Source organism: Penaeus chinensis, chromosome 13, assembly GCF_019202785.1.
Source record: "Penaeus chinensis breed Huanghai No. 1 chromosome 13, ASM1920278v2, whole genome shotgun sequence".
Taxonomy (NCBI): domain Eukaryota; kingdom Metazoa; phylum Arthropoda; class Malacostraca; order Decapoda; family Penaeidae; genus Penaeus; species Penaeus chinensis.
In genome coordinates, this window is record NC_061831.1 from 28528731 (window position 1) to 28540255 (window position 11525).

Sequence of the window (11525 nt, forward strand, 5' to 3'; positions counted from 1 at the left end):
ACCCTACTAATGGCTGAGATCAAACAGCCCAAAGGCAGGCGCATCTTGGCTTGGGAGCCAGGGTTACCATTTTGGAAGCTAATGGCTTATACACAATTATGATTGTATGACCACCATAGCCCCTTTCCCCATTATCCATTCCACTCCCTCCTGGATGCTCACGTGACTCCCTTTTGTTACAGCAGTGTCCCCAGGATCCTTCCCCTCCTGACGTTCTTCCCGATACTTCGCCCCTTTCCGATGGTCCCTTGTCTCATTCTCATGCTTCTTCGACACCCATTTCTATCCTTATTACCTGCTGATTGTTTGATAATGGTTCCTCTTTCAGTCCCATATATTGTTGTCCTATCCCCACTTTATTGCTTTTTTCTCACTTATCCTCTCTTTCCTGACCCGTCAACCTGTTGGACAACCTTACGGAATCCCCCATTTTTCCCTTTGATAACTTGTTCATTTTCAAAGGGTCCGTCTTTAAATGCAAACTATAAATGCAATCTTACATTGATGGCCGGGATTTTCTTTAGTTAGATTAAATCCTTATGAATGTTGTTCACAGAATAGTTGTCCTATTTTTCTTCTTTAATGTGAATGTATCTTAATTTTCCGTTATAAATAATAGGAATACACGAATCAAATTTAAAAAATACATGTTTCCCGTAATGTACAAGCGAATCTTGGATGTAATATTGACAGTGTCGAAGAATATGTATTACGGTTTGAACTAGAAATGAGGCAGAAATTGTACGCAGCATGAAGCCGCTTAAATTAAATGCAATTATCTCTAAAAGCAGTACTTAGTTATATACATCTTGTTAACAGTATGATCATTGACATCCAGTTGAAATTTGCCCTGATGTCCAGGGTCTTTGTACTTTTCACTTGTAATTACAAAGAACCTTAAGAGCTTCTATATTCTATTCTTAGTCTTAGTCAAGGGTAAGAGAAAGGAAAGCAGTCTTACAACAATATGCTTCCCAGTAGGACTCGCTATCAGATGCAGTATTTCAAATGATAAACAAAACTAGAGCTGCCATTAATTTGGATGATATGTCTCATCAGCCAGTGAAACATTTAGTGTGATAGATCTGGTAAGAAAGCCTGGGACAATGTGTTTCTAGCTGTAAGACAGTGAAGGAAATGTTTAGTTTCAAGGACATAGGTACTTCAAGATTGATATTCCTTCTGGCTCTTTACAATCATTGATTCATAAACACAGTTAACTTCCTGAAGTTCTGACTTCTACTACATCAGATAAATTCACGAATTCAATAGTTCATATGCAAGACGTGATTTTCTTGGATGGATCACCTGCAGGAGTGATCATAGCAGTATATTTATGACTATGTAGTGGCATACGAACATGAGTATCAGTAACTAAATTTCAAGGCCTGCATGATCTTATTGGTCCTTCACATAGTACAAGGAAAGCACAATTGTGAATAATTCTTCAAAGAAACATTCACTATTCTATGTCCTCAGCTGATATAATATTGGAAGCAAGGAATACGTCAACAGCTTGTAGATTTGCTTCTTTTTTCCGGTATACGTGTAATATTTATGTAATATATTGATCAAGAGTATTTTTCAATATCATTTACTGTATGTTTACATTTTCACTCACTTATGTTGCATGATAAACAGGAGAATGCTTTCATTAATGAGCAAGAAATTAAACCTTTGTCATGGATGAGATGCAGTACTTACAAATTAACAGAATGAAGACGGAGAATCAATAGTCCTTGATGTAAATGGCATTTTTCTCAGATTTTCCTTTTTTAGTAAAAAAAGGGATCCACTATATTCGATGGAAAAGTATTGTATGCACAAGTTATTAAACCTGATGCAAATCAAAGAAGACCTTTGTGTTTCCTTTTTTATTTGGTTTATAAATACAAATGTGATATATTTGGTCTGTCAGTACACAATTGTGATGGCAGCAATTTGGCATCCACATCTGAATTCATTATAGCAAATATTAGGCTGCCATTATCTACATTCAAGCTACTGATTCAGACATCACAGTACTTCCATAGGAGATAAAGAAAATGGGATGACTCATTAGACATAAAACAAGATGACTCATGAAACAGACATGGGACTGACTCATGAGAGGCACACATCACGCACACTCACCAGGATCTTTTACAACACCATACAGGGCCCAACGACCCAAATCAATAGAAATCGGGCTGGGTTATATAAAAGACCAGCTTAGCATTTACTCATCTTTTACCTTGCAGTCTCGCTACAATGTTACAAAAGCTTCCCTTCTTAACAACATATTTTGAAGATCTTTTCCAGGGTGAGTTTCAGTTTCCAGAGGAAATCAGGTGTAATGAAATGTAAACTATCCACATGTCTTCAGTGCTGAAAAATGTTTTCTATTCCTAGATCTCCATGGGGTCTAAAATAGGAATATACCTGACTAGTGAGATCCATTCATTTATGCTACAACCATCACAAGCATACATCCCATACCAACAGCTCAAATCCTCACACGAACGGTGAAGAAAAATCTTTGGCAGAGCTAAAAACATGGAATACTGTTTGAGGAACCATCTCTAGGCAAATATTCACATGGTTCAATTAAACTCTGTAACAGAGACCTGTGGTTGAAACAGGCTTTTTAGGTTATATATTAATAGAGATTTGAATACAGTACAATACATAATTTCAATTTGACACCCATGATTGTGGTACTTTGGTAGGAGAGGTTTTGGAGTACGGGGTGAAGCCAATCTGAGGTTTGTTGGTTCTGCCATGCTTACTGGTGGAGTTGTGGATGAGCGGCAGAGGCATCAATCCGTTCTGGCTCGTCACTGTTGTGCTGGGTGCCACGAGCGCCACAGACGGGTGAGGAAGACCTCCCGTGACGCTGGGGGCTTGGGTATAGCTGACCGTTTTAGTGGTCTTTTTGGCCGCGTTAGCACTGGTATTTGGCCCGCTCAGCTGCAGGGGCTTGAAGATGTGCTTTGGAAGATTGGTCGGGATGCCATTGAACTTGGCTGGAGATCCGTTTGTCGCTTCTGTCAGAGCATGTTTATGGCACTTACTAGAGCTGTGACGATTACTCGAGGAGGTCTTGGCATTTCCGTGAGACACTGTTATTCTGTTGTTGGGTTTTGAAGTATTTGCACTAGATATAGTCGTTTTTAAATCCTTATTTCCTTCTTTATTTGTTACTTGAGAATAAAATACTCCATCTTTACTCTCTAATGAGAAAGCAATGTTTGTACTACTAAGGAAAGGAGAAGATAATCCACCCCAGGACATGACGGAGGCTGTTGGCACAAGAGACTGCAAGCTCCTGTTGATAACCGCTGCGACAGGGTGGCTGCCTATCAGCGTGGGGGTCGTCGTGGTGAGTGGAAGGGGGTGACTGTGCCCTGGACTGGTATTTGTGGATGTGGTATTGGTACTCGTGGTAGAGCTTCCCTGTGCAATGTTGTGATTACTACTGCTTACACCCTGCGTAGAGGTAGTTACAGGAGCTGAGACAAATACTGATGTACCATTAGGCATGGTACCTGTACCAGTAGTTGAAGCAGCTGTGGTAGTTGTAGTTGAATGATTGGTACTGTTAGCTATGAGGGATGTTATAGCTGCCAGATGATGGTGCAGTGACGATCTGTGGGCCTCGAGCTGAGCACGAGATGCAACAAGTTGGGCAACCTGTTCCTGCACCAGCTGGGCTGTCTGGCACACTGCGAGCTGGCTTCTGCGCACCTCCTCTATGTGTTCTAGGAGAGCTGAATTGTTACTGCCTCCTTGTGCTGTGGGATAAAATTCATATGTTAACTAATTTGTTTAAAAAAAAAAGTTTTTATAATTCGCCTGACACACCTGTGAGACTAATTAAAAAAAAAAATAAACACATTAATATTTTTTTTTTTTGTTCCCATCATGCATCAATTGCACCCACTAGACTTTCATTGATCATGACATGTATATATTCTTTTTTATTTGATTATTTATTTGTAATTTATTTTCATATGTAAATAAATAAACAATGATGAATGAACTTACCTTGTGCATTTTTAATGAAGTGCTCGATGACGGTGTCCACCCCCTGGAGGCCGGCCAGCAATGGGTCTTCCTCAGGCAGTCCGGCAGTGATGAAAACGGCGTCCTTGACGGGCGCCTTGCCACTACATCTGCTAGCCGTTAAAGCCTAAAAAAGGAGATTGTAATAAGTTTCTACCAATGGTATCAACCTACGCATTTATAAAGTGTGTAACGATATTGTACGTTCAATATATCAGTAAAAAAAACGCTGCATCCAAAAACATGGGGATCCCGTTCACTTAATGGAAAGACTTGGACAGCGTATACTTACTTTGGTCGAGAAGTTGGTGGTGTTTGTGCTGTAAGGTGCAGGGCTGCTCGAGACCATAACCGTCGGCGGCACACACGTGACAATGGGCGCACTGGACACCGCCGTCGTCAGCACCGCGGTCGTGGTGGGAGCCGTGGTCGTGATGGCCGTGTCCGCCGTCGACGCCACGGTGGCGGCGACGGCCGCTGACGTGGTAGTGGCGGTGGTCGTCGCCGGCGTCGAGGACTGCGACACGCGCACCTGCGGCGACGGTGGCGTCGAGGCGACCTTCAGGAGAGGAACTGACAGGGAGCTGTTGGCAGGCTGCGGCGGCTGGTGGTGGATGTTCGCTGCCAACAGCTGCTCCAGGGCCTCGCATACCTTCACGGCCAGGGGGTCGTTGCTCTCCTGGCGGTACCGACGCAGCCGCTCCTGGACGACCATTTGCCACACGGCTTCCACTTCTGGGGGAGAGAAAGGCGGTGCTTTTAATCAAATCAATGTGATATACTTTGCTTAAAGTTTCCAATCATTCAAAATACAGTACCAAGAGCAGTTTCTCTCCCTTCGAGAAACCAAGTCCGCATGAACGAGTGAACGAGTTCACCTCATTCTCGCCGATTTCCCGAGGCGACCTACTGACCTTGCTGGCGGTGCAGGGAATGTTGCGGCTGGAGGCCCAGGTGGTGCAGGAAGCGTGCCTTGTGCGGGTACTCGTGCGCCAGGCACAGCTCCTCCGGCGAGGTAATGACTGCGGGGAGGCTGTGTCCGGGCGCCAGCAGAGGAACCAGCTCCTCCGAGAAGGACTCGGTGCTCTTTGGCGACGACGGGACCGACGAGGGCTCCAGGGCGCTGAGCACGCGGGCGCGCCGCTCGCAGTGGGACAGCTCGGCCTCCTGCGCGTGGGCGTGGGTGGTCAGCCCGATCCTCCCGAGGAACTGCATTTTCTGCCATTCAGGAGAGAGCACTTCATTACAGAGGGATTTGATTAAACATTCATTTTCTGGTCACTTACAAATATGTGGCTTAGCCTATTCTAAAACATGAAAAGAAGCAGTCTGGGACTTTAAGCTTCCAAGCTCCGTACCTCCTGGGAGTCGTCGAGGGGGGCGGGGGGGCCCTTCATGCACACCAGCGTGAAGGCGCGCGGCGGCGCCACGGCCTCCTCCTGCAGCACCTCCTCGGCCTCCTCCACCTCCAGCCCCGCCTCGCGCAGCTCGCGCAGCCTCCTCTCCTCGATGTCTAGGCGGCTCACGGGCTCCGGCTGCGGCGACGGCGGCGGCGGCGGAGTCGGGGGCGGCTTGACTGGCGGCGGCGGCGCCGGGAGCGTGTGGTTCACGGCGGGGGGCGACTGGGTGCGCGGCGTCGACGCCACGGGCTCGGAGGGGCAGCCGCTGCCCTTGTCCAGCTGCACCGGCTGCCACACGCCTCGGCTCTCCGGCGCGGCCTCCTTCTTCACCTCGGCAGCCGGGATGAGCTCTGGGACGCCCACTCCCACGCCGACGCCCACTCCGACCCCTACTCCCACGCCCACGAGCCCGCCTCCTGTGACTGTTGCTCCAACTCCCGTTCCCGCTCCTCCTCCTCCCATTCCCCCAACGCCCACGCCCACGCCACCCCCAACCCCACCCCCACTCCTAAGCCTCCTCCTCCCCCGCCTGGTCCTCCTCCTGGTCCTCCTCCAGGCCCTCCTGGTCCTGCTCCTCCTCCAGGTGCCCCTGCCCCCCCTGTCCCTCCTCCCACAATGACCCTCGTCTGCAAGGGCGGCGCTAAGCTTTCGCTGCTTTTCACCGTCGGCGCCACAGTGTTGATTTTAGTTGGCGTATGCGAGGCCTGTACCAGGTCGCTGGGCGTGGTCTCGAAGGGCCTGACGATGGCCGGTGTGCGAGGCTTGATGGCGACGCGGCTGGCGTCCTTGGTCGCCTCCAGGCGATGCGCGAGAGGGTCCTCCCGCAGGTGGGGCGGCGGCTGCGGCGGCGGCTGGCCCTGGCTCTGGGCTTGAGCTTGAACGTGTCCCAGGAAGGTTACGTCGTTGATTGGGCGAAAGGTTACTGAGCTGCGGATGTCCAGGGGCTGCGCCACCTGCTGCGTCGCAACACCTGCAACGAGGTCACGGAGATTATTATTTAAGATACCTTAAATCACGGAAATGTAGACCACAACCAGCCTTACCGACATAAAAGTATGAAAAGAAATCCTGTTCATTTACCTATTGGCTGGTTCTTGCGACTGTGACTGTTGCTCGTTATGGTAACGCTGCTTGTGCTGAGGCTCGTCACCGATATAACAGGCCGGGGCGGACGCGTGCACCACGGCGTGCGCGATGGGGCTGCGGTCTCTACTTCTCTCCTGATTCTGAGTTCTCTCTGCTGTTTGGGAGAGAAGAGTAGTCTGCGTGAGGCGTGTGTGAAAAGAGATACATAGAAGCTATAATCATGTACAAAAGTATATCAGTTAATTACGTGAACGCCTTGTCTGCACATACCTTCTTTGTTTCTGTCTGCTTCGTGGTGCTCTCTCTGCCGCTGCCTCTCTCGCTCCTTCTCGCGAGCTCTCTCCCTCTCGCGTTCCTTTTCCTTGTCGCGCTCTCTCTCCCTCTCTCGCTCCTTTTCTCTTTCTCGCTCGCGCTCTTTCTCCCGCTCTCTTTCCCGGTCTCTTTCTCTTTCTCTTTCTCTCTCCCTTTCTCTCTCTAGTTCTCTTTCGCGTCTCAGTTCGAGCTCGTACTCTCGCTGCCGCATGTCCTCCTCCAGCTTCAACCTGCAAGCAGTCCTTCGCGTTAATCACTCGCTTTCTAACGAACACTAGAGCTCAATGTGAAAGAGTTTGCAACAGTGCCATAATAACTCATATACATATAAGCACCTCTACAGTGGACACGTCTATATTGACACAGGGCAGGCACCCCGCGGGGCGGCGCCACGAGCCACGTACCTCTCGTGCAGAAGCGCCGACGACGGGTGCAGCGCGGCCAGCGAGGTGGGCAGGAGGTCCGGCGGGAACCTGGCCGACAGGTAGGGCGAGCCGGCGGCGCCCGGGTACAGCCCCGACAGGCCCCCGACGCCGTAGGGGCTCAGCGGCGGTCGCAGCAGCCCGTATCGCTCCAGGTACAGGTGCTCCTCCAGTCTGCGGGCATGGCAGTGGGCGCGAAATTCAGAGGCTGCGCTGTGACTTACGGAAGGGACATCCATACAGTACATACATATATGTATAGGTATATGTATATGTACACACACACACGCACACACACACACACACACACACACACATACGCGTGTGTGTGTGTGTGTGTGTGTGTGTGTGTGTGTGTGTGTGTGTGTGTGTGTGTGTGTGTGTGTGTGTGTGTGTGTGTGTGTGTGTGTGTGTATTTATATTTATATTTATATTTATATTTATATTTATATTTATATTTATATCTATATCTAAATATAAATCTATATATATATCTATTTGTATGTATGTATCTACATATCTATATATATAAACATTAGCTAAAAAGACCGCCGTTGGTGCAAGCAAATCGCTAGACTCAACTCTCCTTTAGAGCGCACATGCTGAGGCAGGAAATGGTCAGCGTTGCAAAGGGTTAACTGCAATTCCTTGCATGACATGGCGCTGTTCAAGCATCAAGACTGAGATGCTTTTCGCAGCAGCGGGTCCCTGCCAATGCCCCCCTCAAAATGCTGAATTTAGACGAGTGACCGTCCTCTATCGCCTGACCATTTCCCTCTCCGTTCGGGCCCGCACAACGGATGCTGCCGAGTCATGCAAGCAGCGAAGGCAAGAGCCTGCTGGCTCCGCTTACCTGTACTGGTGCGCCAGGTGGTGCGGGTACAGCGACGGGTGGTAGGGCGGGTACGAGGGCGGCAGGTCGAGTGGAGGCATGGGCGGCCGCAGCGACGCCCCCGGGGTGCCCGCGGGCGGCGTCGGCTGCACGTCGGGGGCGCGGTACGGCTGGAACCCGCGCACGAGATCCTCGCTGGCGGCAGCGGACGAGCGCTCGGCCTCGCTGGTGATGCCGTGCGAGTGCGTGGGCGCGATGGTGACCACCGGGGGCGCCGACCCCCCCGACAGGCCCAGGTGGCCCGACGTGGAGCTTGGCGCCAGCGACGACACCTTCGGCGACATGCGCTGCGGCTCGCCTGGCATCGGCGCGTCCTTCTCCGCTCCTGAAAGGGGGGAAGCCGTGAGCCCTTGGCCAAGGGGAGTTGCTCTCTCTCTCTCTCTCTCTCTCTCTCTCTCTCTCTCTCTCTCTCTCTCTCTCTCTCTCTCTCTCCCCTATATCTCTCTTTCTCTCCTCTCTCTCTCTCTCTCTCCTCTCTCTCCCTCTCCTCTCTCTCTCCTTCTCCTCTCTCTCTCTCTCTCCTCTCTCTCTCTCTCTCTCTCTCTCTCTCTCTCTCTCTCTCTCTCTCCTCTCTCTCTCTCTCTCTCTCCTCTCTCTCTCTCTCTCTCTCTCTCTCTCTCTCTCTCTCTCCCTCTCTCTCTCTCTCTCTCTCTCTCTCCTCTCTCTCTCTCTCTCTCTCTCTCTCTCTCTCTCTCTCTCTCTCTCTCTCTCTCTCTCTCTCTCTCTCTCTCTCTCCTCTCCCTCTCCCTCTCCCTCTCCCTCTCCCTCTCCTCTCCCTCTCCCTCTCCCTCTCCCTCTCCCTCTCCCCCCCTCTTCTAATGTTGAAGTACTGCTCAGGTGTTCCCTCTGGCCCCTTCCTTCGTGGCACACACTTCCCACGAAGGCAGCCCAACCCGACCCTAGCATGACCCTAGCTCCTGCCGTTGCCCTGCGGCTGCAAAGACAGAACTGGAACTGTTCGTGCCGGAGGGAAGCGCCTCACGTTAGTTTCATGGACTAAATTACGTTGACGCAAGCTTGTTGTACGGAATCATTATTAAGTACAATATTTGGTTTATTCAACAGTTATTTTCTTTCTATAATAATAAAGCAAAAATGTTTATAATTGCAGTAGAAGACCTCAACGGATATTAGTTCACATATTTCAACCAACCCTAGCGTTATGTAAACGAAAACACCAAAAACACCGTATCTTAATATAAAGGATTTTCATGATAAATTTTAACACAAACATACAACAGGTACCTGCCTCCTCGCGGGCTTGCCTTGCCAGCTGGGTCTCTAGAACTTTGCCTTGACCAAGACCATTAGGTGTCCAGTGATGCTGGACACCCAATGCGGCTCCTGTTTGGCGACTTTTGACAATGAGCATTGCTGACCTCTGCTAACTCTAACACAGCAGATTACCTTCCTCAGAGGCGAATCAGTTGAAACTTCGCGCCGCCCACGGCGTTTACCTATCAGCTAACTTTGCGCTTTTACTATCAATAAAACCGCGATTTTTCAGGCGTTAGGAAGACTGACCATACTACAGGTGCCTAAACGCCGGCTAAGGCAAGCCCACTCGAGGGCACTCTACTCCGCCCGGCGCGAAACTCACATTCATGTGTAATAATAAGCAACTTTTTGTCATTACTAATATGCTGTTATCATCATCCTTTTGACCACAATGTGTACCATCGTGTGCACTGACCTGGCGGCGCCGTGGCCTGCTTGGCGAGCGAGCGGAGGGCGGCGGCGAAGGAGGACGAGGACGTGGGCGAGGGGGGGCCCGCGCCCGCGGATGTGGTGAGGGGGGCCAGGGGGGTGGCCAGGCCCAGGGGCGGCACCGTGGCCGTCGTCCTCACGCCCTTGTTGCTCAGCACGACGCCCCCGCCGCTCGTCATGCTGATGCTTGTGCTGCTGCTGTTACTGCTGGCGCTGCTGGCGCTACTCACACCTGCAGCGGCTGCCGCGGCTGCGGCGACGGCGGCTGCGGCGGCGGACCCGGGCGGCAGGAGGTGCGGGGGGATGCTCGGCGGCTTCCCGCTCACGCCTGCAAAGGAGGAGAGAGTCAGTGAGGCGCTAATTACTTCATGGGATCGTTCTTACCAAAACTCAAGCAAACTCTGCCATGCCATTCCCACAGAGGAGCGCCACCGTAGCAAAAGTGCCACCTGGCGCTGCCCAACTAGCGCCGTCGCCCGGTGGGTCGAGCGACGCGCCCAGCACACGAATGCCCCGACCGCTCGCACAACACGCCCGACGCCCGCGGCGGAGGCGAGCGGGCGCTGCGTCGGGGCAATTCGGGGCCACTGGTGCTCTGCGGGCAAGGCCAGTCGGACGGAAAGAGGATGATGGCTGTGGTGATGGCATGCATGATGGTGACGTGTGTCCCACAAATACTAGAAACAGCGCGCCGCAGAAACCGGGCATCGTGGCACCTGGCATTCATTCTCGAAAAGTTTTTCCTCTTCGCCGCTGCCCCGCCATGACCCTCCGCCGCCAAGGTCTACGGCGGCTCTGGGGCTCGGTACTGCGAGGGGCAGGGCGCGGGAGGAGCAGCCCCGCGAGGCAAGGGCGGAAATGCAATTGCCTGTGTAAATAAACCTTCACTTGAATTCAATTTTCCCTTTTCTCCCTCCATCTCACCCTTCCTCCCTCCCCCCCTCTCCCTCTCCTTCTCTCTCTCTAAAACTTTCCCCTTTCTCGTTATTAAAAAGAGAGAGAGAGAGAGTGGGAGAGAGAGAGAGAGAGAGAGAGAGAGAGAGAGAGAGAGAGAGAGAGGAGAGAGAGAGGAGAGGGAGAGGGAGAGGAGAGAGAGAGAGAGGGAAAGGGAGAGGAGAGAGGAGAGAGGAGAGGAGAGAGAGAGAGAGAGAGAGAGAGAGAGAGAGAGAGAGAGAGAGAGAGAGAGAGAGAGAGAGAGAGAGAGAGAGGAGAGAGGGAGAGAGGGAGAGGGAGAGGGAGAGGGGAGAGGGAGAGGGAGAGGGAGGGAGGGAGAGGGAGGGAGGGAGGGAGGGAGGGAGGGAGGGAGGGAGAGAGAGAGAGAGAGAAATCTGCGGATATCCCAAGCGCCTGTGTTATGGCCTCGCGTAAATTCGCCCTTCAGCAAGTAAAGAGAAGCAGCGTTGTCCCTTACGACCAAGTGGGCAAACACGGCCGTAAAACCCACACAGATTTCACTCTGCGGAGAGGAGATAAATAGATTGCTTTAGTGATACCAAACGACGCGCGTAGGGTCATTTGTATATGTTTTATGGTCCAAGAAAAAAGGCTACTGATAAAAACTCCAGGTAACATAGACCGAGGTCAAGGGGGGGGGGGGGGGTCACTCGGGCGCCGTGGAAAGCAGTTATTGAAGCGACAACCGGCGGCCCGAAGGAATTTTTC

General features: G+C 51.3%; 2 protein-coding genes across 4 annotated transcripts; both read right to left on the reverse strand.

Annotated features, from left to right (window-relative positions):
* Positions 1-1859: 1859 nt before the first annotated feature.
* LOC125031432 (mucin-5AC-like) lies at positions 1860-5936 on the reverse strand. The gene is made up of 5 exons (XM_047622165.1): positions 5403-5936; positions 4959-5262; positions 4337-4779; positions 4027-4171; positions 1860-3773 (listed from the first exon to the last, which is right to left on the reverse strand). Exons 1-5 carry the CDS (start codon positions 5904-5906, stop codon positions 2674-2676), a joined length of 2496 nt encoding a protein of 831 aa, XP_047478121.1. The 5' UTR covers positions 5907-5936; the 3' UTR covers positions 1860-2673.
* A 46-nt stretch (positions 5937-5982) lies between these two features.
* On the reverse strand, positions 5983-10175 carry LOC125031433 (genetic suppressor element 1-like). 3 transcript variants are annotated; one of them, XM_047622168.1, is made up of 6 exons: positions 9850-10175; positions 8118-8481; positions 7247-7438; positions 6801-7072; positions 6525-6684; positions 5983-6414 (listed from the first exon to the last, which is right to left on the reverse strand). In XM_047622168.1, exons 1-6 carry the CDS (start codon positions 10040-10042, stop codon positions 6129-6131), a joined length of 1467 nt encoding a protein of 488 aa, XP_047478124.1. In that variant the 5' UTR covers positions 10043-10175; the 3' UTR covers positions 5983-6128. The 3 variants fall into 3 exon arrangements, with proteins under 3 accessions (XP_047478124.1, XP_047478123.1, XP_047478122.1); XM_047622167.1 differs by having other exon boundaries at positions 7247-7477; XM_047622166.1 differs by having other exon boundaries at positions 7247-7483.
* Positions 10176-11525: the final 1350 nt, after the last annotated feature.